Source organism: Chrysemys picta, chromosome 21 (assembly GCF_011386835.1).
Source record: "Chrysemys picta bellii isolate R12L10 chromosome 21, ASM1138683v2, whole genome shotgun sequence".
NCBI lineage: Eukaryota > Metazoa > Chordata > Testudines > Emydidae > Chrysemys > Chrysemys picta.
Genome location: NC_088811.1, coordinates 7,168,881 through 7,194,976, shown reverse-complemented (window position 1 = coordinate 7,194,976; position 26,096 = coordinate 7,168,881). Strand labels below are relative to the sequence as shown.

The 26,096-nt window shown below is 45.1% G+C and overlaps 2 protein-coding genes and 1 long non-coding RNA gene across 4 annotated transcripts in view; 2 read left to right on the top strand and 1 right to left on the bottom strand.

Moving 5' to 3' along the window:
- Positions 1-164: 164 nt before the first annotated feature.
- On the bottom strand, positions 165-13,389 carry LOC101947937 (uncharacterized). Of its 2 annotated transcripts, none has more exons than XM_065575081.1 (5): positions 13,186-13,368; positions 11,065-11,198; positions 9,115-9,988; positions 6,773-6,946; positions 165-645 (listed from the first exon to the last, which is right to left on the bottom strand). In XM_065575081.1, the coding sequence occupies exons 1-5, from the start codon at positions 13,230-13,232 to the stop codon at positions 630-632; spliced, it is 1,245 nt and encodes a 414-aa protein (XP_065431153.1). In that variant the 5' UTR covers positions 13,233-13,368; the 3' UTR covers positions 165-629. The 2 variants fall into 2 exon arrangements, with proteins under 2 accessions (XP_065431153.1, XP_005292975.2); XM_005292918.5 differs by lacking the exon at positions 165-645 and adding an exon at positions 2,853-5,564 and having other exon boundaries at positions 13,186-13,389.
- Positions 6,140-8,194, top strand: LOC135976956 (uncharacterized). Its single transcript, XR_010594234.1, has 2 exons — positions 6,140-6,404; positions 6,853-8,194. It is a non-coding gene; the product is annotated as an uncharacterized LOC135976956 (long non-coding RNA).
- A 181-nt stretch (positions 13,390-13,570) lies between the features above and the next one.
- Positions 13,571-26,096, top strand: part of LOC101947677 (ATPase family AAA domain-containing protein 3-like) — a 59,605-nt gene continuing 47,079 nt past the window's right edge. Inside the window, exons 1-7 of the mRNA XM_008167289.4 lie at positions 13,571-13,871; positions 15,122-15,198; positions 15,765-15,866; positions 16,969-17,028; positions 17,497-17,566; positions 20,042-20,207; positions 21,042-21,111. Coding sequence (XP_008165511.2) covers positions 13,658-13,871; positions 15,122-15,198; positions 15,765-15,866; positions 16,969-17,028; positions 17,497-17,566; positions 20,042-20,207; positions 21,042-21,111 — 759 coding nt within the window. The 5' untranslated portion in view covers positions 13,571-13,657. The remainder of the gene's footprint in view (positions 13,872-15,121; positions 15,199-15,764; positions 15,867-16,968; positions 17,029-17,496; positions 17,567-20,041; positions 20,208-21,041; positions 21,112-26,096) is intronic.

The window sequence follows — 26,096 nt, the reverse complement described above, 5'->3', positions numbered from 1 at the left end:
TGTTGACTATTTCTGTCAATGTCACAAGGGTGGGAGATAAAGCAACGTACTCGTATTTTTTTTTCCCCATCGTCCTGTGTAATGTCTTTGGATGTATTTTAACTTCTGTGCTGCACCCTGTATACAGTTCACATGTAGATTTCAAAGAAAAGGGCAAAGGGGAATGAGTCAGTGTTTCATTGGTTGGAATGATGCCTCAGATCTAAACAGAAATGAAAAGGGTTTTAAAAGGAGCAGGAAAGTAAATGTCCTTTTGATCATAAAAAATGGGCTTGAGCATATAGGGTTGTGACTGCGGTGCCCATTAACCCCAAACATTCAGCCACGCTGGGTTGAAAGCAGTGGTTGAAACTCAAATGCTTGGGAACTGAATCCTTGTGGTTTAGAGAATGAGCCAAGCTTATGAGGAGGTTAGAGAAGAGCTTCTGCTACAAGCAGGTTAGTCCATTATTGCCCACTTTGGGGTTCTTCCATCTTTCTGTGAAGCACCTGGTACTGGCCAGTGTGGCAGACTGCACCAGCTGGGACAACTGGTAGGATCTGCTACAGGAACGCCTACATTCTTGTGCACAGCAGGCTTCCCCGGCCTCCTCTTGTTGAGGCCTCCTGGGTCTTTGGAACATTGCCGGTCAAGTGTTGCTCCACCTGGAAAGGGAGTGAAACCTTCCAGTTTAGTTCACTTGTTATCAGAACATAAGAATGGCCATACTGGGTCAGACCAAAGGTCCATCTAGCCCAGTATCCTGTCTTCCGACAGCGGCCAATTCAGGAGCCCCAGAGGGAATGAACAGAACAGCTAATCATCAAGTGATTCATTCCCTGTTGCTCATTCCCAGCTTCTGGCAAACAGAGGCTAGGGACACCATTCCGGCCCATCCTGGCTAATAACCATTGATTAGCCTATCCTCCATGAATGTATCTAGTTCTTTTTTGAACCCTGTATAGTCTTGGCCTTCACAACATCCTCTGGCAAGGAGTTCCACGGGTTGATTATGTGTTGTGTGAAGAAATACTTCATTTTGTTTGGTTTTTAAACCTGCTGCCTATTAATTTCATTGGGTGCCCCTTAGTTCTTGTGTTATGAGAAGGAGTAAATAACACTTCCTTATATACTTTCGCTACAACAGTCATGATTTTATAGATCTCTATCATATTCTCCCCCACCCCCACCTTAGTTGTCTCTTTTCAAAGCTAATGTCCCAGTCTACCCAGGGATATGCCCTTAGTAGTTCTCTGCAGGAAAAGTTAGCGTATTTGGCCCCAGCTCCAGAGTTTAACTCTGGTGTTTTTGTTTTCTTAACTCATAAGAAACCCTGCTGCTCTGGGATGAATTCTTCTTGCAGCTTTTCCTTGCAACATCCCAGGCTCAAGCATACTTCAAAGGGAAGCTGCGCTCTGGCTTACGTGCTTGAGTGATTGTCTCCAAGCTGCAGGGAGATCCTGTTTGCTCAGAGCTACCGACGCTCAGAGGGCTACTGAAGCAGGTACTCAGCTAGCATCAATCAGCCTTGCTCTATTGACTTCAGTGGAGCTACACTGCCTTCCCCATTCATTGCAAGAAGGGGTGGGGTAAGGGGCTGCGGGAGAGTGTGTTTGTTGGCATTGGTCAGGAGAAGAAAATAGTTCTGTGGGGTATAAAAGCTGGTCCAGTTCCCACCAGCCAGGGGGAAGCGTTCAGCCTGCCCGGAAAATGCTCTGACAACAATGTGTGGGATGAAAGGCTCCCAAGAGCAATGGTGTTTGTTCAGGGCTCCTCTTTTCCCCTTTGTCCTTTCTCCTGCAGCACTGTGAGTCCCTACCATAAGCAGCTGCTGAAGCCAATGCTTCTGCATGCTCTGATGGGGGAGTGGCTGGCTATGCTACAGCCAAAGGGGGATGGATGGCTTCCTTCCAGCACTCTGCCATGAAGGACGTTATTAAATCCCAGCCTTTAAAATCTTCAGAGGAACCGGACTGACAGCTAACAAACATTTGCAGATGCCCTTAAAATGAGAGCGCTGCCTAACGTACTGGCCTCTGCCTGTGGGGAGCTTTCTCTCCTTCATCACCCCCAAACTGCATGATTGGGGGGAGCATGCCTTCAAACGGACATTTCCTCTGAGGGCCAATCCAATGCAAATACAGCATCTGCTTAGGAAAACTAGAAGAGAAAATCTATAACAGGTCATCTCCTAAAGCCAGGGAGGAGAGCCTCAGGTTCAGCCGAAGATGTGAGAAGAGAATCTTCTTTATTTCAACGCACGTTGCAACAGCATTTTCTCTAGTAGTAAATATGGTACGCTGTTTGACTCTGCATGTAAATTTATAACCCACAACCACTTGCCTGAAAAAGGCCCACCCATTCCTTTTCTGATGTCACAGGTTTTGTGTACAAAGCAGACAGGACACCACTTGACTTTCATCTTTTTTTTCAGGTCATGCATTCAGTTTCCAGTGTTGGTAGGAAGAAAATTCTGGCTTTGAGTTCTGGCTTGGATTTGGAACAGACATTACAAAATTCTGTGTTGAGTGAATGCAGCTGCTGGAGATGCACAGGTGTAAAGCCAGTGCAGACAATGGGTCACTATTGCTGGTCATTTGTGGCCATAATTGCACGTTAGGTGGTTTAGTGCAATACATAAATGTTGCATATATTGTTCTCTTTTCCAAAGAATGGTATGTTGACTGGGATTGCAAGGTGTCAAAAGGACTTAAGCACCCATATTCCATGGAAATTCAACGGGAGTAGAATATTTTAGTCCCATACAATCTTTTAAAAATCCCAGTAGTTGTCACTTGGGCTGTTTGCTGCCTCATTTCATTCATCTTTCAAGAATCAGCAAAATCCAGACCCTTGGAATATTGGCTATTCATGAGGTAGAATCTGCAATATTTTATTAATCATCCACGTTTCTCATTTATACAGAATTTCTACAAAACAGTCATCCCAAGAGGAAACAATGATCACTTGAAAGGGAAGAACAGGCTTACGAGCTAGTGAGATGAGAGAGAACCACCCCCAAATAATGATGTAATGAGCCACATTTTCAAACACAGATGCTTAAAATTAAGCTCCGAAATCCCTATTTAGGCATCTAGATGGGTTAGAAAAAGTTGGCCCATGTGTACTATGGAGAATACGCTAACAATGATGATTTTCTCGTGCTACCAAAACACATAGGGTAAGATCCTGGCTTCACTGAAGTCATGGGAGTTTTGCCACTCACTTCATTAGGGCCAAGATTTCACCCATCTTTAAGTCAGAAAATCTTACATATGTACAGTATGAATCCCTACAGCTTAAATTCTAAGCGACAAATCCATCACCCAACCAAGTGGCAATAATACCTAGGCCCTATATAGTCCTCTTTATCCACAGATTTCAAAGCACTTTACAAAGGAGGGTAAGTATCATTACCAACATTTGACAAATAATGAAACTGAGGTTCAGACAGGCACAATGACACACCGCTGCTCATACAGCCAGTCGGTGGCAGACCTGGGAAAAGAAACAAACTCTCTTGATGCCTAGTCCTGCGTTCTAGCCACAGGACTATGCAGCCTACCAGGTAAAGATATTCACTTTCTAGTGTGGCTGTTACTGGCTCTGTGAGGCTATGGGGGTCAGGAAGTGTGGCCCAGGGTTTAGGTTTTGTGTTTTGAGGGGAGGGAGGATTTAGTGGAGGAGGGGGAGAGATTAATGAAACCTAATACAATTGTTTGGAGTTTTAGTTCAGTTAAAGTTTTATATTTAAACTCCAACCTCCCAGTGATATTTACCAAACAAGCACAGCACCATTGTGCTAATGCATGAGAAGCAGAAAGTGAAACTGACAGGGATAGCTTCATGCCCCCACAGAAATCCCAAACTAAACCAGGATAAACAGTGAAAAGTAAATTTAATTTGAAACATTTCAGTTTATCTAGGGCTACTATTGGGAAAAGGGATGTGATCAGTCCCCTAACAGGGTATCTTTCTGTACTGTCCAGGGCAGATCATGCAATTGTAAATGAACAGGAATGGATTTTAACAAAGTAACAATATTCTCAATAGTTCTGTCACTTTCCCAGTGTTCAACTGGCAGGTTAAAACAGTAGCTTCCCCAGGAGAGGTAAACAATAATAGCAATTATTGATATCTCCAGTAGAGGATTAGTCAATTTGTTTGTCAGACCAAAATGAGCTAGGAGAGAGAGAGTGATAACATTCTTTATTTTCTTTGTTCGGGTCCTTCTGTGCTTGTGAAATTAGTCCCTATTCCCAGCTCCCCTCTATAACAGTTCAAAATATTTTGCCTTCAGTGTAGCAAATAGATTATCTGTGCTGCATAGCTGAAGTGCTCCAAACCAAGGCCTACTAAAGCCCCCCTGTGATTGCTAGCAATGATCACTGGTAACATTGTTTTATTAAAACAATCAATATATTCTAAGGCCTCTGTTGGAAAATTAAAAAGGTTAATTAGCAATTTATTAAAGCAGAATTAATTATATTGTTTAGGGAACAGAGATGGATTGTCCCTGGGCTGTTTGCTTGTAAACTGTGGAAATAATGGACACTGCAGGCTAAAATCTTCAAAACAAACCAACCTGCCATTGTTTGGGCTTCCAGAACTGTCTGCATTGCACCTTGGGATCATGCAGGACAGAACATCTGTAAGTAGCTGTGGGAACCCGCGCGCCTTTTGTTTGCAGCTGAACCGGGGCAGCTTGCTGCTTGTAGAATGCTCTACTCGCCAGCAGCTAATTACAGAAGGGATTAAAGAAAAAATGAAGGAAACTGTAAAAAAGAGCAAGGCGTCACTCTAAAACTGCACGTTGATGGAAGCAGGTGTTGAAAAGAAAAGACACCGTAAGTGGAAAGGTTGAACAAATGCCATTATGCTATTTAGCAATGTGTCCGAGCCAATCAATGCCGTATTCTGAGTTTTTCATCATCTCCAGCTGCAGGATTTGACAAATAGGGCTTTAGGGCTGTTTCTGAGGTCCTCATTATAATCTTTCCATAGATTTGTTCCCTTAACTCTTCCCTTGCCTCAATCCTTTCCCCTCCACTTCAATAAAAGGCTCTTTTATACTGCAAGTAAGTTGATTAGGGATAGTTCCTCATAGGGTAAAATTCCCCCTGTGCGGAAGGCCAGCATGTAGATTTTCTGCTGGCTCTTAGCACAGAGGTCAATAATAGCATTAGTGATTTAGTCAGTTATTATTTACGATAATAAGCCAACTTCAGCACTGAAGATGCACTGGAGTGGAACTAGCCCATAGGCTATTGGGTCTAAAGAATTCCCCTCTCCACCATCTTGTTTCCTCTTCATTAAGCACAGCACAGGGGCCTCCCAGAATTCACAGGTTGGAGTCTCTGATCACATCTCCTACCAGCACAGGTTAGTTAGAGCTCTTCCCGTGCATTTTTGTTATTACTAGAGAGAGTGCAGGTGAGCAGGTTTCAAATGCTGTTGGAATTCCTTGGACATGGATGCCAGTTCCTGCCTATAGTTATACACAGACTGCAAGTCCTGGCTGTTCCTCAGCAACTCATTATTCTTGTGGGCTTCATAATGAAACTGGGAGTTTTTCATCTCATACCTAGAAAAGAGAAGGAGCAGTACTGGACAGGCTCTGAGAAGGGAATAATAATAAAAGCCACAGGAGGCAGGCACCACAAAAATGGTTCTTTCCCAAACATGCCTTGTCCTCTGGACTCTTCCTTCTATCCCCAAATCTTCCAAGCTCTGATCTCAGCTGAGCCAGTGTGGCAGTCATGAAAAAGTAGCATTACCTTTGTATTTGTGACTCTCCGCCCAACACACAAACCTATCTGATGCCTGGACCGAAAAAAGATCTAACCGCAACCCCAAATATCTGTGTGCAGAGAATCTTGCCTCTCCAGCCCCCTACCTTTCTCTCCTGGATGCCCTAAGACTTCCTGGTGTGATGCATAGGGTACTCTGTGGCATCATCCCAGCTGGTGATCAGACAGAGCCGTACATGACAGTGGGTTAAAGGAAGTTCATTAAGTCTACAGGTAGCCTCAATGTGCTACAACCCTGCCTGGGGTGGGGCCCAATTTAGAAGGATGTTCTAGAACCCTCATGGGAGACAGGACACAAGTCACTAACTGACATGCAGGACCAAGTGACCCTCACTCTGAGAAACTCTTTAAGAGGCTCAATAATAAAATACCTCCCACTATCTATCCAGGTACTGATAAGGCCCTCATAGCTGAGATCCTGGAGTATTTCCCCTTACATTAAAAACAACAATACCCTCTCTCTTGCTTTACAGACACCAAGCCTGGACTTTACTCTTTGGCACACTGATTTCCTCCTCCTATGAGCCCCTCCACCCCCCACTATTTCTCACAGAGCATAGAAGGAGATGGCTACTTCCATGACTGTTAGCATCATCAATGCTTCAGAATCACAGGTTTGTTAGCTTGTGGTCCCTCTGCTGGTTGAATAGCTGCTCCTATATTTTCAGAACCCAGCACCAATCTGCACCCACAAAATCTGTGTGCATGCACAGATCAATTTTGGCTCACAGTACTGGGCCCTGCAGAAGTCAAGGTTTAAAACTTTAGTCCTGAGGCAATTGGCTTGATTTTAGATGACAGAGTGAAGTATTTTGGAAGCACTATAGTGAATTGCGAAGTTATTTCTCCACCAGACTGTATATGTAGTAGCAGCCAAGGAGTTTTAAGCTGACCTGGGTCCAAGCACCCTTTCTCATTTGGAGAAACCCAGCATGCAGCCTGGCCACTCGGGCTACCCACAAGGTTGAGGATTTTCACTTACCACTTTGGCTTTGGACCCCGAGTTCGCTCCAATTCTTGCTGCCTCTTTAGTTCTAATAACCATTCCTCCTCCACACGCAGGCGCTCCAGCCTGAGACGAGCCAGCTCCTTCTGATACGGGGACATTTCTATCAGGGACCTCCCAACAGCACCTTCTGCAAGAGTCTGCAAAAACCTGATCGATCAACAAGAACAAGCTCTTGCATTTCTATAACATCTCTTAGCTGGGGAATTCAAAGCATTTTACAAACTGTGGCCCAAAGTGACTAGTGAGTTTAGTTGCTACAATTTTTGAATGCCCAAATGGATTTTCAAAGGGCAGGTGCTTGATATTTTCTGAAAATCTGGCCCCTTTAAGGTGGCTCAAGCTGGGCATCCAAAAATCACTGGACCATTCCAGCTCCCCCTACTCCCAAACACGTGTGATCTTCCAGATAAAGGGGTAGGGGACAGCCGGCTGTTTCTGGTGAAGGGGAGTTTGAGGAAGGGAGTGCTGGAAGACTGACATCCCTACTGGGACGGACTTAAAGGTGTGTTGTGTTCCATGCTGTTTGTTCTAGCAGGGAGGTGTGTGTCTGAGTGAAGAAGTAAAAAATGTTAGAAGCTTTAACTTTTCATTTTCAGGGTTTTGTGTAAGTCTGTTGTGTATAAAGCAAGCTTGACTCACACACACTGTAGGATTTTTACGTACTAATAAAGCTCTAAAGTACAAGACATCACGAGAGAATGACTGCCATATAACGTAGGTAATCATCCACTAACCACTTCTCTTAAAACAATAATTAGCACCTCCAATGACATTGGGGACAGTAGGGCTGACACGCAAGGCCCACAGGCTGATGTCTGGAAGATGTCAGCTTAGCCATACTAGGCCACAGGCTTAAAAAATGCTTGACATAGGTAAGTGACCAAAGAATGACCCTATGCCACAAGATTATGGGAAAAGATGTACCAATGGGTGGTATTGTGAAAAATTAACCTTAAGAGTAATTTTTGACTACAAGATACCCAGTAGTCACATTGTTTTAACACGGGCCCTAACTACAGGGTGCACTATGTGCATCACTGCTAATGGGAATAAAAGGAACTACAAACAACCTATGAAAAATGGGAGACCCCAATATTCTTGGGGGACACAATACAAATAAGGAAAAAGAGGGTGGACACCTTCATCCACATGCACAGAGCGTAGGTGTAGTCAGAATCAGAGGGCTCCCAGACTGGGTAAAATGAGTTCCCTACAGGAAAACTGCATCAGGAATCATCCCTCTACTGATGATCAATTGGCAAGACATCCATCAGACCCTAAGAATATCATTAAGGATGTGAGTATGACTATATTTCTAACTTGTGCGTAGGTCTTTCTAGAATGTTTATATTCATGGGTAATCATAACTGCCACTTTAATAAAACTTGTAAAACAGACTAGCCCTTGTACTTGTGAATGCCTGTGTGGTCCCTATCCTGGGTCTTTATGTGTACCTAGAGGCTCTAAATCTGAAGCAAGTAGCAGAGGTGACTTTTGCTCTTTTGAGCTTGAAATTGTAGCCACCAGAGCTGAACCCACAGTGGTGTAATACAACGTTACTAAATTCACTTTAAATCATAGAATATCAGGGTTGGAAGGGACCTCAGGAGGTCATCTAGTCCACCCCCCTGCTCAAAGCAGGACCAAGCCCCAGACAGCTTTTTGCCCCAGATCCCTAAATGGCTCCCTTGAGGAATGAACTCACACCCCTGGGTTTAGCAGGCCAATGCTCAAACCACTGAGCTATCCCTCCCCCCACATGATAAATTGACACCTGAAAGATCAATCATTATCCACCAGTCCTGTGGGTAGAATAGACCTGCCCTGATGTTTATAAGTATCACTGATTTCATCACTTCAGGAGTAACAAAACGCCTAATGGAGTCAAAACTAGCCCTAAACATAATTAAGGCACTCAGAACGCATGCATTCTATCAGACACAAATACTTTACCCCAACCTCTCTACAGGCTACAGAGGTGATGTTACATTAAAAGCTACTGTAAAATTCTGACTTCAGGTTGGTTGGTTTGTTTTAAACTACACACTCCTCGGACTGATCCAAAATCCATTTTAAATCAAATGGAAAGACTCACAGTGGTTTTGGATCAAGCCCTAAGGTAACGAATTAAAAACCAAATTACAATATAGCCTGGGAATATAATGTACTTTCTTGTGGGTGTTACACTGTTTGGACAAACCAGTGTGTAAGGTGGTCCAAAGTTACATCTGATAGTTATCTAGTAACATGTTCTGGACTCACACTGACAGAAGAACTCGTGGAAAGCATGAATCTCCGCACAAGCCTTTTCTTACCGTTCATTAATCTCCTGAGCGGTTGGGGAGGATACAGCAGTGGAGGGCAGACTGTAAGGGCTCCAAGAATAGCTCAGTGTTCCCCTTGTATTCATCCTGGTTGGAGTACAGGACCTGGCAGCCAGGGCTCCTGGTTTGTATATTCTGGATCGTGATTGTCTGGTTGAAGCGGTTTTCTTTCTGCTGTACCTAGACCTGCCAAAGTGCGGTGGAGGCTGGGCACAGGCATTTGCCTTAGCAGAATTTGGTCTCCAGATGGGTCTAGGTGACTGTGAGCGAGATCTTAGCCACCGGGTTCTTTTGGGAGCCGGAGAGAATGAACGGGATCGGTTGGTCCCAGAACGATCAAGGGAGAGGGACCTTTCAGGAGAGCGATCCTGCACTGGGATTTTAGGGGGCAACAATGACCTGACTCCAATCACATGAGGAGCACCAAGCTTCACTGGGAAACACTCTGTATGTGCAAGATCCAGTGACGGCACATAGTTCCGACTTGCAATCTCACTCCCCAGGAGCCCTGGCACACGGTTGATGGGTGATGTGGAGAATGTCGGAAGGCCTAAGCTTGTTAATGCTGGATATTCTCCCAGTGGTTTGACCAGATGTCTTGGGTTCAGAAACCACTCTGACTCTGCAGATTGCTTTGGTGAATCTCCAATGTCTGCCTCTGCATAGGTCCCATTATGAACTCTTGGCCACGTAGAATTAAAGGTGCTCGAGTTGACTGTAGTGCTAGAATCTATGGCATAATCTTGATGAGGGTCAAAACTCAGACTTGAGGCCAAGCTGTCCACCTGAACTTTAAGTTTCCGCAAACTTTCTTCTAAGTCATCAATGCTGGGACTCTCCTCTATATATGGAGACAAGATAGTTTCTAGGTGGGAAAAAATGCATTTATTTAGGAAATGTTATTAATTATTCTTGTAGACTGCTCTACATTATCAGTATCTATTGTTAGCACAGTGCAGAAATAACTGATCATATAGGTACTTCTGTCAAAGGATCTCACTGCACTTTACAAACTAAGCTTCACAGCCCCACAGGGGTAGAAGAATTATTCTGTGTAAGTATTGTGGCACACAGCTCTACCCTTAAGGGGTGGATGTTATACAATGTGTTATAAATAAGCCAGACAAGGATAAGTATTGGACATATGAGAACTGACCATAGAAAAATCTGGATGAGATGTAGTCATTTTGAGGATAACTATTGGTAGTTTGGGATTATTCTCATTTTAAAGCACAATCTCTATCATAATAATAGTAGCAGAGAATATGGCCCAATAATTTTACATCTCTTAGGGATCTGCATTCCAAAGGATCTCAAAGCACTTAATATGCTATGGGACAAATCTTGCAAACACTAACTACTGACTGTAGCGTTTACTACTGTGAGTGGGACCATGATCTCCATGGGAATACTTATAGTAGCAAGCACTAGGTCCAGTAGTAAGCATTTGCAGGATCAGGTCCTATACACATACAGCACCAATGAAATATGGCCAAGTTTGAGTCTCCCCTAGAGAATCTAGGTTTGTCAGTTCTGACATTTAGAGCACTATCCACACCCCTCCTTCCTATAAAAAAACCACCACCATTCTCCTAGATGCAAAATACAGATGACACTAAGTGACTTAACACTTAATGCAATTTTTAAATCCTTTGGTAAAATATATTTGTTCTCATTTTGGATTAAAAAGATCTATATTTTGTATGTTTATGATAAATATCCTTTGAACATGAGTCTTCTATAGCTTAAATAAAGTGATCCTTATCCTGCTCTCATTCACACTGGTTGGCTCCATTGGCTTCAAAGCACTTATTCCTGATTTACACTAACTTGAAACCTGACTAGGGCCCAGAGTCTTTTCCAAATGATATGCTCTACTACGTAAAAAGAGAGCATCCACTGTCAAAGCGGTGACTTTATCAAGATTATATTATATCCTACCAGTTTGTTTTTTAAATAATGAAGTTCCTTCCCAGTTGCTGTGCAGTGTCTGGCTCTTTTCCGGTCCTTTGAGGCTCAGATGGTGAGGAGTAGTAGTTTTCTGGGTGCTGCTAAGGAATTTGTTTGGCTTCTCTCTTTAAAGAAAAAACAAAACATTTTAGTGTTGAGTGTTTTTATTAAATTTAATAACAGGTTGTGTGTGTGTTTGTGTTACTCTTGAAACTGGTGGGAAGTGTCCACTGTAGTCTAAATATGCATTACATATGCAATACATCTGTTAGTCTTTAAGGTGCCACAGGACTCTTTGTTTCTTTTTACAGATCCAGACTAACACAGCTACCCATCTGATAAATATGCATAGTAGTCTATATTCAGATGTGAACTATTTTTAACACAGGCTCTGGCAATCAGGGCCGGCTCCAGGCACCAGCTTGTCAAGCAGGTGCTTGGGGCGGCCACTCCGGAGAGGGGCAGCAGGTCCAGCTGTTCGGCGGACGGTCCCTCACTCCAGCTCGGAGTGAAGGACCTCCCGCCGAATTGCCGCCGCAGATCACGATCGCGGCTTTTTTTTTTTTTGGCTGCTTGGGGCGGCCAAAACCCTGAAGCTGGCCCTGCTGGCAATGGCAGCATCCGGTGGTATCTTAGCTCTGAAGTAGGTGGTTATTGTGGAAATCAAAAGACAGAAACAGACTTGAATTGCTTCCTCTCACTTATAACAATGTAAATTACTTGGAACTTCATTTAAGTCAATGGAGTTGGAATTGTGAAAAGCTGGTTATCTGAGACTCCAGATCACTCTGAACATAGAATGTTTGTTTTCCTTCATTGTCTTAGTGTCTATACTCTATAGTATAATAAAGTAAATACTTTCACTCATTCCAAAGGCTGCTAGTGTTGATCTGTGCCATTCAATTACCATTTCTGTTGTTTTATCCAGGATACCTTTTAAAAAGTGTTGTTACAGTGCACATAAACAGGAATAGCACCTCTAGTGATACAAGCTAAAATAAATATTATAAAGACTTTCAAGCTTACAGGTATGAGCTGATCAGCAGGTGCTTTGTTAAGGATTTTTTCATTTCTCTGAAACGTTTCCTTTGGTCACTAGATATCAACTGTCTTTTCCAGTGCTGCAGGAACTGGGACTTGGGTGTTAACACATCATTGGTCTATCGGGCTGGATTGCAAACACTAGAAGGAACCCTGATCATTATTCAACTATCTTTCTCTTTACCTTATTTTTGTTGTCATAAATGAACAGAAATTCTGCAGAACTATTTATTTCTTTTTACAAGAGGTTGTCTCTATTTCACAGTGAATTAATTTTACGTTCTCCGCTGTCTCTTGCTGGGAAGCGATGCTGCTTACCTGTTGCTGGAAACGATCACTGCCAGTCCATTTTCATTAATTCCTCAAAAGTGTGAATATGGTAAAGTTAAGCCTCCCATTTCTACAGTATAATGTGTGTAAGCCTCAAAAGCGAGGGTGGGAAACCCAGACTCCTAGAGTCAATGCCTGCCATGCCACCGAGCTGCTGTGTGATCTTGGCCAAATCACCTTTCCTCTCTGCACTGGCTTCATCATCTGTACCTAGGACTTGAACTTTCCTACCTCATGGTGATGGGTGTGAACTCATGACTGTGGGCCGAGCACCTTGGTTGAAAGGAGCTAGAGAAGGGCAAAGTATTATAATAAAGTAGGTGTGCCATGGGCCTCCCACCATGCACATTTCAATTGGGGGTTCATATCCCCAACCCTCTGAGGGTCATTCCATTGGGGCCAATACCCCCTTGCCTCCTGGAAGTGCTCCCCTGGAGTTCATGCCCCCTTCCTTGGGGAGGTCCATATTACCCCCTCGGGGGTGGGTAACACTTAGGCAGGGGCACTCCCCTGGGGTTCCTCCCCCAACCCCCAGGGGATCACCCCTTGGGGGTTCCTACCTGCTCCTGCGGGGTGGGTTACACTTCCCCCCGGGTTCCTTCTGGCCCTGCCCCCGCAGGGTTCACATCCCTGGGGTTCCTCCCCCCTCCCCCAGGGGATCACTCCCTGGTGCTTCCTACCGCCCTTCCCCCATGGGGGAGTCACTCCGCCCTTCCTGCCCTCTCGCCCCCGGGCCCGTACCTGATCCGGGCTCCTTGGCCCCGCACCCCCAGCGCTTGCTCCGCCATGTCCGGAAACCGGCGGCTTCCCCTCCTTAGCGACGCCCGCAACACTCTCGTTGCTAGGCGGAAGCGACGCCCTGTTTCCTTTCCGTCTGTCCCTTCTCACCTCCCATCCTGACCTCGAAGTCCCGCCCCCTCAGCGGTCTCGATAACCAATCGAAGTACTCTTCAAAGCTGGCTCCGAGCGTCACACTCCAGAATCGAACCAATCGGAAGTAGGGAAAGAGATCACGTGACCGAGGGCATGACTCTTTGAGGGACGTGTTGACGTCATTCCCAGCGTCACCAATCAGAACTCCCGAGAAGTTTCACGTGCTGGTGATGCCCCGCTGGTCTGCTCCAATGGGTGCCAAGAGGGCGGTGCCGCGCCTGCGCGGTGGAAGCGGCGGCTAGTCCGCGTGTGGCTGGCTCCCGGCGGCGGTGCGGGTTCCATGTCGTGGTTGTTCGGCCTGAACTCGCGGTCTCCCCCCGTGGCGGGGGATGGAGGCACGGGCGGGGCGGGCATGGCTCTGCCGCCCTCCGCCGGCGGCCCCGCAGCGGGGGACGGAGCCGGGGACCGCCACACGCCCAAGGACAAATGGAGCAACTTTGACCCCACCGGGCTGGAGCGGGCGGCCAAGGCGGCCAGGGAGCTGGAGGCCTCCCGTGAGTGGGGGGGCCTGGGGGCTGGGGGCTGCTCGGGATTGAGGGAGGCCCGGAGCCGCGGGGGCTGAGCCGTTGCTTGGGCAAGTGCCCCAAAGCAAGGCCGGCGGCGCCATGGCTGGGGGCTGATGACTGGGCCCGTGGGGGCTGCACGGCAGATCCGTGGGGGAGGGGACGAGGCTGGGGGATCCCGGACAGCGGGGGGAGGGGGGTGCTGGTGACAGGTGCAGCGTGGAGCTGAATTTACTCTAAGTGCCTTTGCCCACACCCCAGTGCCCAGGTTAGTCCTACATTAAAACTGTCCCGATGGCACGACACCCATCACTCACTACCGGGTTGTGCTGGCGGACACAGCCTAAAATCGCAGCTCCGGGGACCCGGAGTCCGGCTCCAGAACAGGTACTGCACAGGCAGCTTTGTGAGGTTGCTCCATTAATGTGCCTCTTCCTTACTTTGGAGAGACTTCTTCTGTGAAGCGAAAGGAGTTTTGTCTCCGTGACTGTCAATGCTTCATGCTCCTGCAGAGACTGGTGGGGTTAATGATAGTTCTGTTGATGGAAGCTGATTTATTAAAAGCTGGGCTGAGCCCCCCACCAAATGAATTCACACAGGCTAACCAGCTGCCATTAGCTACTAATAACCTTGTGCGACCTCTGACCTGCATCAGGTTCAGATCTATGACCTAGAAGTGACACTCTATATCCTGTGAGCAGGCCCCCGTTTTCATTCATGTATTTGGTTCAGCACCTCATTATGATAATTTGTAAATTAAATTATAAGGCACACACTTTTGAGCCCTGAAATATTCCTTTTTGAGGAATAAAATAGCCCTGAAATGTTTTTGATCTTCCTTACTGTAAGAATTGGGAGCATTTGAGGGTGATGAAGGTTCCTGGCCAGAAGTGCGGGGGCTCAACAAATTTTTGGAACATAACGCACAAAACACCTTTCTCTAATACCTTCAACACTGGGTAGTTTCTTTAAACATAGGGGAAATAGTTGGAGTTGGCAGCTGCTTTCAGGCAGCTCTTGCACATGGTTACATCAAGCAATCAATTGCTCAATGCCCTTTTGACTTGTGGTCATAGTATGATTAATGTGTTTAAAATGCCTAGACACTGAACGTTTTATAGATAGAAGGCTTCAGTTTCTAGAGCTGTGAGTGTGACATCTTTCACCAGCACCAAGTTTGCTTAGAAAAATAGGATCTAATACTACAGAAACAAGTTCTTAAACAACCTTATTCATTTCAGGCCATGCAAAAGATGCTCTTAATCTTGCTCAGCTGCAGGAACAGACATTGCAGATGGAGCAGCAGTCCAAAATTAAGGTATGTTAAACCTCAGGATCAAATTCATGCCTACTGCATCTCTGCTGCCTTCATTGGATAGATTTTGGCCCTCATTGTCTAGCAATCTGCCTAGGATATTTTGATTTCTTCTTGCACAGAGGAGTTCACTTTTAGTTCACCTCCTTTCCCTGCATTTTCATTACTTCATATCATTTATAAAAAAGAGAGTCTGGAAAGCAGCACTGCAGCTGGACTAACTAACTTCTGCTCTTTTACAGGGTTTATGTCCGTGCTAAGAACTTACGGTATTTTGTGGTTAGTATTGGTATTGTAGCTCCCAGAATATCATTTTAGTCAGAATGGCAATACATTTGTTTATTTTCCCAGTACTCATTTGTGGTATCTGAGGCTCTAATATAGCATGGTATGTGTACGTGGCACTTTGCAAAACACAAAATCAGATATGATCCCTGGTCTTAAGAACTTCATTACCCCACTGAGGAACCGAAACCTATTAGAAAATTATTTTGAAGAATATGATTGTCATTTGTAGCCCTCTGGAGGCTTTTGTGTTAAGCTGATGGATGCTGACCCATTTCTCATAGGAATATGAGGCAGCCATTGAACAGCTGAAGAATGAACACATCCGGGTACAAGGAGATGAGAAAAGAAAGACACTAAGTGAAGAAACCAGACAGCATCAAGCGGTAAGACATGATCGCTGGCTGGAATGGGAAACACACCATGATAGGCTTATTCAGTTACACCAGCTATTCTCCACCTAGGGGTTGCTATCCCTAAGGAGAGGACATCCCCCAGTTGAATCCGCCTCATTCCCCAGCTCTGGTGTTCCGTTGACGCTGGTTTTCATAGCTGCTTGTAACAGACCCACAGACACCCTAAAGAATCCAGTAAATTGGACCAGTTCCTTGGCTCTGCCTTTGAATTATCTTTAAGTGCTGCAGGGAATTGGTGTAAAACATTCTGGGGTGCATCCTTGCTTGCAGGGATAAGTCATGGTTTGAAAAGAATTGAAAACTACTGGCGTACACAGCATGTCTGTTGGCTGGACAATGAAATGCACCCCAAATTACTTGGAGTGCAATCTCAGGTTGCCTCTAATTTTCCCTGTTTCTCTTAAGGCTTCTGGAATCTAACTCTTTGGAAAGAGATCTCAGGAAATTACTGTCTTAACCCAGAATTTGACAAACTGATTTTTCTTCTTATGGGCTGGCTTTTGAGCAGCTTTTTGATAGGGTGTACCAATGGATTCTAACAGCTCTTGGGACGGTGATGCTAAAATTGGGGAAATGCAGTTCAGTTTTCATTCTGATTGCTGACAAACTGATGTTTAAGGTTCAACATCCTTGCCATTTGTCATTAGCCCTAATTTTTCCATGTATCAGCCCCCTCTGCCCTACATCTTCAGCCAGCAGAGCTCTTCTAGGACTGATTGTCTAACACAGGGGTTCTCAAACTGGGGGTCAGGACCCCTCAGGGGGTTGTGAGGTTATTACATGGGTGGGGGGTCGTGAGCTGTCAGCCCCCACCCAAACTCCGCTTTTCCTCCAGCATTTATAATGGTGTTAAATCTATAAAAAAGTGTTTTAAATGTATAAGGGGGGGGCCACACTCAGGGGCTTGCTGGGTCACCAATACAAAAGTTTGAGAACCCCTGGTCTAACACGTTGACAGTGTTGTTTCAAAGCCTGATCTCTTTTGCTCCATATACTCCAGTCTTGTTGCTGATTAGAGCAGGGTTTTTCTTGTGTACTTAATGTTCATGCATTTCCTCTTTTCTTTTTGAAGAGGGCCCAGTATCAGGACAACCTGGCAAGGCAGCGCTATGAAGCGCAGCTGCGGCAGCAGGTAAGATGTTCCATCTTCTAAAACAGCTGAGAGCCTAGCCAATCTGTGTTAACTTCACTAGGAGCAATGATGCTAAATGATGCTCCACCCTCATGCCCCAGTGACTGATGCGATGCACCGCGGTGATGGGAGGGCTTAGATTTTTGCACAGCCTCAGGGTTTCTGCATTCCAAGCCTAGCAGGTCTGTGTGTGATGCAAAAGCAACTGACCGCAGATAGGACAAAGGAACAAGAAGTAGCTTGGGAGAACATGAGATCCTGAATTTGAGTCTCTGGGTTTTTGGAAGAAGAACCTACTTAATTCTTAAGTATTGTTTTTTTTCAGAGCATTTGCAATGTTTAGGTCTGCATGTGATTGCAGTTTTCACCCACACTAGCTGTTTTAAGATCACCAAACAGTTTTCTATCTTCCTGTTTTGCCTTTTCTCCCAAACGAATTCATCTTCTGATGCGATCTCTTCTTCTTAGCAACTCCTTAATGAAGAGAACTTGAGGAAGCAGGAGGAATCTGTGCAGAAGCAGGAAGCGATGAAGCGAGGTAAGGTAGTCGTTCCGTTTCCCCTTTTGGTTGGGGATTAAGTGGCTATTCAGAGCAACCTCTGAACTGTATTTGGAGTGCTAGTACATACCGGCTGGCTCATCATGCAGGATCTGCAAGCAGCAGCTAAATCACAGCTGGTTTTAGGGTTCGTCTACACCAAGGGTGGGCAAACTTTTTGGCCCGAGGGCCACATCTGGGTACGGAAATTGTATGGCAGGCTATGAATGCTCACAAAATTAGGGGTTAGGGTGTGGGGCCAGAAATGAGTTCAGCGTGCAGGAGCAGGCTGGGACTGACAGGTTCGAAGGGCAGAAGAGGGATCAGGGCTGGGGGAGGGGGTCAGGGGTGCAGGCTCTGGGCGGCACTTACCTAAAGCAGCTCCCAGAAGCAGCAGCATGTCCCTCCTCCGGCTCCTACTTAGAGACACAGCCAGGTGGCTCTGCACGCTGCCCTGTCCCAGGCACCGCCCCTGCAGCTCCCATTGGCTGCGGTTCCCGGCCAATGGGAGCTGCTGGGGCAGTGTGCGGAGCTGCCTTTATGCGTAGGAGCCGGAGAGAGGACATGCAGCTGCTTTCAGGAGCTGTGTGGAGTGGGGCAAGCCCTGGACCCGCTCCCTGGCAGGAGCTTGAGGGCCGGATTAAAACGTCTGTAGGGCCAGATGCGGCCCCCGGGCTGTAGTTTGTCCACCCCTGGTCTACATGAACGTTTAGTTCGCAGCAAGCCGGGATGTGAATCTACCCTCACTAGCCTGCTGCGAATGAACTGTCCTTGTGGACCCTGCTGACACACATTAACAGTTCCCTAGTACACTTTGATCTGCTCCTGTTTCAAAGCGGAGTAGATCAAAGTGCACTAGGGAACTGTTAAGGCATGTTGGCAGTGCAGGGTAGATTTAAACCCCAGCTTACTGAGAACTGTGTACTCTTGTAGACCTCTTGGAGTTGCTGGTGCCTGTAGTTCATTTCTGGGAAAGGCTAAACTTCTATAGAGAGCCTTTGTTTAAATAAAAGCGCTCAAGTGTGGCCTCCAGTGGCTGAACACTGCAATACACCAACCCTTCGTGGTCTAGTTAAAATAGGTAATGCAGCACTCCTACATTCCTGCCCTCCGGATTTAATCAGGAACCATTGGAATCAATCTGGTGTTTGGCTAGGACTTCTCTAGAGCATTAACACGTGAAATCTAGTGTTGATTTTAAGTATCTTGTTAGCCTGTCCTGTTTGTGACCTGGCTTTTTCTATAGGCATGTAGAAATTCGTAGTGGAAAAGATCTGTAAAGTCATCCAGTTCCCTTTGCTGCAGTCCAGCACAGCACTGTCCCCTCTAATGCATCCCTAGTGTTTGTCTCTAATTTTAAATATCTCAAATGCTGCGCTTTGTTGGGAGATTGTTCAATAGTTTGGCTTGACAGGATTTGATTTAAATTGATAACTGTTGACATATACATTTCAGCTGACATGCTGAAATCGACGAAAAAATATCAGTTGGTGACAGTTGTTGGGAGTGCTGTCTCCCCCTGGCGCCTGCAGGGATTGGATATCAGTGGCCCTGCAGCAGGTCAGAGATCCCTCTGCAGCACCGCTGGTGCTGGCGCTGGCTGAGTCCTCACTCCCATGACAGCAGAGGGCTCCCAGCTGGGGACAGAGCCATTCAGCACCATGGCGGCCTCACCCATGGCCAGGGCTTGTTGTCCTCAGAGTCCTGACTGGGGTCTCTGCTCCACCCTCCCAGGACCACAGACTTCCTGCACCTTGCGCCTGGGTGTCTTGGGCTCCTCTACTGTGCGTGGAGCCTCTGCAGCCTCACTGTCAGCATGGCCCTAAAAACCCCTCAACCTTACCCCCCCCTTAATTTCCGGCAGCTGGAAAAATAAAAAGTTATACATTTATTATTAAAAATAAAAATGGAGTTCTGCCAACCTTGTCCATAGTCTCGTAGATTTCACTCTTGGGGGAATGTTTTATACTCCGCCTACATTGACCTTTCACTTTCATCCCATTACCCGAGTTGCTCATCCTCGGCGTGTTCATTCTTAGGTTTGTGGAATGTTAACAAGTCCCCCTTGGCATTGCGCAGCCAATCTCGACCAGTCTATATTCCGTTTTCTTATTCTTTTCTCTGATGTCGCACTCACCCTGATTATTTTTGTTGCTCTTCTCTGAACAAATGTATTCAGTGTATTCTCTTGGTAACATGTTCCCAGAACGGAATGATGATTCTTGGTGCAGTCCTGTCTAAATATTTTAGAGATGACCACCTCCTCGTTCTTAGAGGGAAGACTCCTAGACTTAGCTTTCATGCTGTTGCATTGATTTGCTTCCTTTTGTCGGGCAGGCTGATCACCACTGAAAACTGTTGTCAGGTCACACACATCTGACATGTAGCAAAGCTGATAGTATTTATCCCTCTCCCAAAAGCTGGGTTTTGGGATAAAGCCCAGAGTAAAATCCCACCCCCTTGTTTCTTTTAAAGCCACTGTGGAGCGGGAGATGGAGTTGCGGCACAAGAATGAGATGCTGCGTATCGAAGCAGAAGTGCGAGCCCGCGCAAAGGCTGAGCGTGAGAACGCAGACCTCATTCGGGAGCAGATCCGCCTGAAAGCTGCTGAGCATCGCCAGACAGTGTTAGATTCCCTCAAGTACGTGCAAACCAGCTGAGGGGAGTTGGTCACCTTGCTACTGCCTCAAACTACCCCCATCAAACAGGGGCTGTGTAGAAAACCTTGTTGTTGGGGGATTTTTTGTTTGTTTTTGGGGGGAGGGCGGGGGGGGGAGGTTGCACAAGTTTGAAGGAAAAGAGAGTTATTGCTGGTGTTCCTTTATTCCCTGCCCCAGAGTAGCGTATTTAAAAAGAGCTGTTTCCTTATCTCCAGGTGTGATTAGGGTGGATAGTGTAGTGGAAAGGAGAACTATTGTGTGTAGTGGTTAGAGCCATGTATTGGGTGCCAGGATGCTTGCATTCTAGTCTGAGTTCTCTAACAGACTGCATGACCATAACCTGATCGTTTTGGGGTGAAATCCTGGCTCTGTGAAAATCTTCGGTAACACTCTCATTGGCTCCAGTGAAAAGAGGTTTCACCCTTAATCTCTGAGACCATTTCCCCACCTACAAAACAAACGTAAAATTTACCTACCTCACAAGGGTGTTGTCCGCTTTAATTCATTGATTTTTATGAAGTGCTTTGAATGAATGAATGAATGAAGTGAGTAAAAAATAAACATATTAGCTTTGGTCCAGAAGCTCTTTTGGATTTAACCCCAGATACACGAGACGATTACAAATATATTTGCCCTGTATGTTCGGTTTCCTGTGTGAACACTGTTAGTTTTGACTGGTTCTGAAGAAAGTCATCAAGGAAACTGGAGTAATCTTGTAAGCTGCTTGCAATTCTGTCCTTAAAACTTAAAATTCTTCCCCCTTTCCTGCCATATACTCCAATGACTCTCCTTACACTGCTGCTCTCTTTCTGCAGGACAGCGGGTACGTTGTTTGGAGAAGGATTTCGTGCCTTTGTAACAGACTGGGATAAAGTTACAGCCACGGTAAGCTGTGGACGTATCTTTTGGAAAATAGACAACAGTTATTTACAAACCTGACTTTGTATTTTTTCTCCTTGTCCCTGGTAATGTTAAAAATTCTGGGTTAGAAACTAAGAGCTGACTTTCCGAGATAGACGCCATCAACTTAAAACCATATTTCTGTCTGCAAGTCTGCCTCCAATTAACATGCAAGGTTATAATTATTACAAGAGTAGACAAAAATGAAAACTTTTCCCATTTACTTTGTACATGTTACAGCACTTGATGTACTGTCATTTTCATTTTTCTCCAGTATTCAATTTCCCCTGCCTGTTGATTTAGTGGGTCTTTCATCCAGCAACAGCAGAGAGGAGAAATTATTTTAAAAATGAGACTATTGTCTTTAAACCAAGAAGCTGACCGAGTCACAAGGACAAGTAGAGCATCTGATATTACTAACTCACTTTCTGAAATTGACTAGATTACAAAGTGACCTTTTTTGTTAGAAAAACAACAAGGAGTCTGGTGGGACCTTAAAGACTAACAGATTTATTTGGGCATAAGCTTTCGTGGGTAAAAACCTCACTTCTTCGGATGCATAGAGTGAAAGTTACAGATGCAGGCATTATATACTGACATGGAGAGCAGGGAGTTACTTCGCAAGTGGAGAACCAGTGTTGACAGGGCCAATTCAATCAGGGTGGATGTAGTCCACTCCCAATAATGGATGAGGAGGTGTCAATTCCAGGAGAGGACTGTTAGTCTTTAAGGTGCCACCAGATTCCTTGTTGTTTTTGTAGTTACAGACTACAGGGCTACCCCCTGATACTTGACACCTTTTTTGTTAGCTTTTTCATCAGTAGTAGACACGGACAGTTCCATCTTTCAGTAAAAACGCAACCCTCACTTTATTCTCTTGCAATGGAATCACAGATATCTCTACTTATTTTACTCCCCTTTTGTTTGGTAGAACATTGCAGTTCATTTAATAGTGTTGATTAAGAACTCCAATGCATTCTTCCTGTTCTGTTCTCATCTTTGGGAAAGAGAACAGCCTGTCTTGGTGTCTTGTCAGTGGCCCTGTAATAAAATTGGAAGTGACTCTTCAAGGTGGGATGGAAAGAGTATCTTGAATGCATTAAGGTGTAGCTGCAAATAGGGGGATCAAGTTAAGCTTATGCCCTCTTTACTCTAGGCTGGACAACAAAGATCCCAAAGGGTTTTTTGGCTTGTTTTTTAATGTTCAAAATATAGGCCGGGGTCTAGCCTGGAAAACTAAGATGACAGAGGGAAAAACTGCCCTTTTCTGGTTGTCAGTGACTTGAATGACAGGGCTTCCTCCTCTTCCCTTGGGAAACTGCTCCTCTTCCAACAAGATCTGTGTTCAGAATCATTCTGATTCACCCTAAACTTTTCCTTCATTTTCTTCCCCTTCATTGAGGTTCATACAGCACTTTGGAGGGGTAGTCAGCATATATATGCCAAGCATTGATCACTAGAGGCGCACTGGGTCTTGCCATTTGAGCTGTGGATGAGAGTCATGAGAAGCTTTCCGGGCAATTAAGCAGTTTCTTAGGAAGGGTTTCTTTTCTGTGCATTGTACAGTACAAATACAAATTATGCTGTTAAACACCTGCTAACGGCTAATCTTCCTCTCTTCTCCTCCTTATCGTGGCTCCATTATTTTTGCTACCAACCTCCTCTTACGAAAAAATACATACTAATTTTTGCACTGCCCTACTGCCTGCTTCTCACCTCTGCCTGTTGGTTTTATAAAACCAGGTGCAGTGGGAAACTGAATAGTGGTCTAATCCAAAAACGTATGTTAGTCTTTGGATCAGGACCCACAGACGCAGTTGGGTACGAGTCTAACACTCACTGGAGAATACTATGGGAAGCCTTGGCTTTTACAATTGAGGGTTTTTTGGTTTTTCCATCACAATGTATTTTTGGTTCTGAAAAACAAACTCTTCTATTAAACCAAGCTGTATATCCAGCAAGACTCTGAACTATCATGCAGTACATGCACCATGCAGGCACAAAAGGAAATCAGTAAAAACTCCGCTCTCTTAGAGATTAGTGAGACTACTAGGGCGTCCACCTGTTTGCATTCTTGTACCTTATGTGTACATTTGGTATCTAGCAATCCAGGCTCTGAGCAAGAGCTTGAGGATAGAATTTACACGGTGAAGTGTGCAACCAGGTTTTGGTGGCTTTCTGAACAGATTTGGATAATCAGTGTTTCGTGGTTACAGTGACTTGATTGTATGTGAACATGTTGCTCTCATCTTGAACAGATCACTGGGGCAGAAGAAAGTTCTGATGTTAGGCTGCAAATACCCGCTTTGATTTGCAAAAGGCGAATCAGATACACTTAACAAAAGAGACATTTGTTTTTTATTTTCCCGCTCGAGTCTGCTGGCAGCAGAGTGGCTATTGAACGTGTTACTTCAGTTCCTACAGTACATAGGCTTAGTTATGTATTTGTACCACTAGGTGGCATTACTGACAATGGTCGAGAACCACCGAAATGCAGTAATGTTTACTCAGAAGTAGCTTTATGACAGCAGTGCTGTTGGTAGAACAATGCTGAAGTGTCACGGCTTCCATTATAGTGCAGTCTAATTGCAGAGACTTCATTATTTGGCTGTTGGAAGGAGAAAAGCACTAGGTTTAAAATTGTTAATGAACTCTCAGCCAGGGGGCGAACTTTTTTCTTTAAATCTTTGCCTTTGGATTTAACCGTTTCAGAGGTTTGTGCTTTAAATCAAATGACTCTTTCACTTTAAACATTTAATTTTAATTTTAAAAATCCAAGGAACACTTGAGGCTTTGGTTGATCTAGCACTCGAGTCGTGTTGAATAAGGACTTGCATGATGCTCTGGTCATCTCAGCAGTTTTCTTTGTATTGGTGTATTTCTGTCTAACTCTGTATGGCACCGCAGACACCCTCGTTAGACCCTGGGCTGAAAATCTGCAGAGAAATGTTTAAGAAGCTGTATGTTTCTGCAAAGGAATTTTACGAAGCAGATTGGGTTCATTCCTGCCTTGTTGTATGACATACATTGCTGCTGCTTATCTTGGAAAGTCATCTGCGATTTACACAGTAGCTGAACTTTCAAGATCAGTGCTGATGTACGCAGTGCACCAGAAAGCAGGATTGAGCCTTTGGTGTTGCATGCATGAAAGCTGCATTGTGCAGCTTATTGTGTAAGGAATCTGCATGCTAAAGTTCCCAAGGACACAGAGACTAAGTCCTCAGTGTGTCTGCTCAAATAAATGACTAGGTGGAGCTGTTTTCCTATGAATATTACCCTTATGCCTCCCATGCAGAAGTAATTTACACATAAAATAAATCCCAAGTTAATGGTAATGTTCCTTACTTTTTCTGTTATGCCTAGATATTGCAGCATGCCTAATACATATAGTAACTTCACTAAATGAGCTTGCAGCTTCTGCAACTTCAAAACAAAAGCTGCGAGGAGCTGGTCCAAAGACCCTTGAAATTGATGGAAAGATTCCTATTTACTTCAGTGGGGTTTGGATCAGTCCTGAAGCATTTAGCAGAGTTCCTTTTCCGAGTTTGTTGGCATTAGCATTAAAAGGACCCTTTCAGACTAACAATCTTGTAAGGTGTCCTTTGCTGTGGTGACAATTATTTTATCCAAGCAGAAATAATTTTAGAAGCTGAATTAATCATCAGCCATTCGTTCTGTTTTACTCTTCGCATTTTACTCAGTTTGCAGTGCAAGATGAGAGCGGTCAGTGTCTCTCTGGGTCTCCTGCACTAGCACCAAGTTGTCACGCGTGGGGTTACAACACCATCCAGGGGAGTGGTTAAATCCAGAAATAGTTTTTCACTGAAATCTTTAAAAATTGTGGGCACAGTTTAATATTAAAGGACAATAACAAAAACCCTTTACTCGTAGGATTTTGGCTCTAACTTACCCAAACGCTGCTTTAAACCTGATTTGTGTGTTTTAATGCGTTGTGAAAAGCTCACATTGGACACTTGCAGCTTTTGCCTTACCCAACATCTTGTCTAATGCATATTGCTTTGCATTGCTAAGATCTGCAAGATACCAGCACCAGCAAGATGCCGTATCTGAGGTTCAGCTACTGAGGCCGTATTAGGTTTGGCTGGAAACTTGCTGTTGTATGTTTACCTACCTGTGTTTTGTTTTGTTTTGTTTTCAAAATGTGAGACATATTTATAAGAGATACTGATTTATAAACTATACTGGTGTTCTGCTTTAGGCACAGTTTTATGTTCACTCACCAGTTAGATAGGACTGCTGTCCATCAAACATTCGTCCTTACCCAGCCCATCACGCCTCCACTCTCATCTACTTTGCCCCTCTTTATCTAGCTAGTACAGGTAACGATAGCAGTGTAGATGGGGCGGTATGGGCAACCAGTGTACAACACAAGAATGGCCCTACTGGATCAGACCAAAGGTCCATCTACCCCAGTATCCTGTCTTCCATCAGTGCCAGGTGCCCCAGAGGGAATGAACAGAACAGGTAATCAAGTGATCCGTCCCCTGTCGCTCATTCCCAGCTTCCCAAGTCAGCTGGGATCCTGGGTACGTACTTGGGTTGCTGACCCGTGTTGAAGCCCATGCTGCCATGGCTACACTGCTATCGTTACCAGTGCTAGCTAGATGGAAGTTAGCCTGGGTATGCCTGTCCGTGCTATGGTCACACCTTCAAGTGCAGTGTAGACATACCCTCCTTCTTTCCTATGGCGAGAGTGGAACTGTGAAAGCAACGGCATGACCGCAGCTGCATCTTAAGGTCTCTTCTCCAGCCCAGAGCAGAGGGGGTAGCCATGTGACTGTCCATGACACCTCCAGGGTGAGCATGGATGGGGCAGTCATCCGTGATGTGTCTGACAGTTGGCACCACGCCACAGTCACAGTTCGGCGATTTCCTCATTTTCCATCTATGGAGTAAGTATGCGCATCCTCCACGTCGGGTGCAGATACGGTTTAGAGCTGTCCATACGC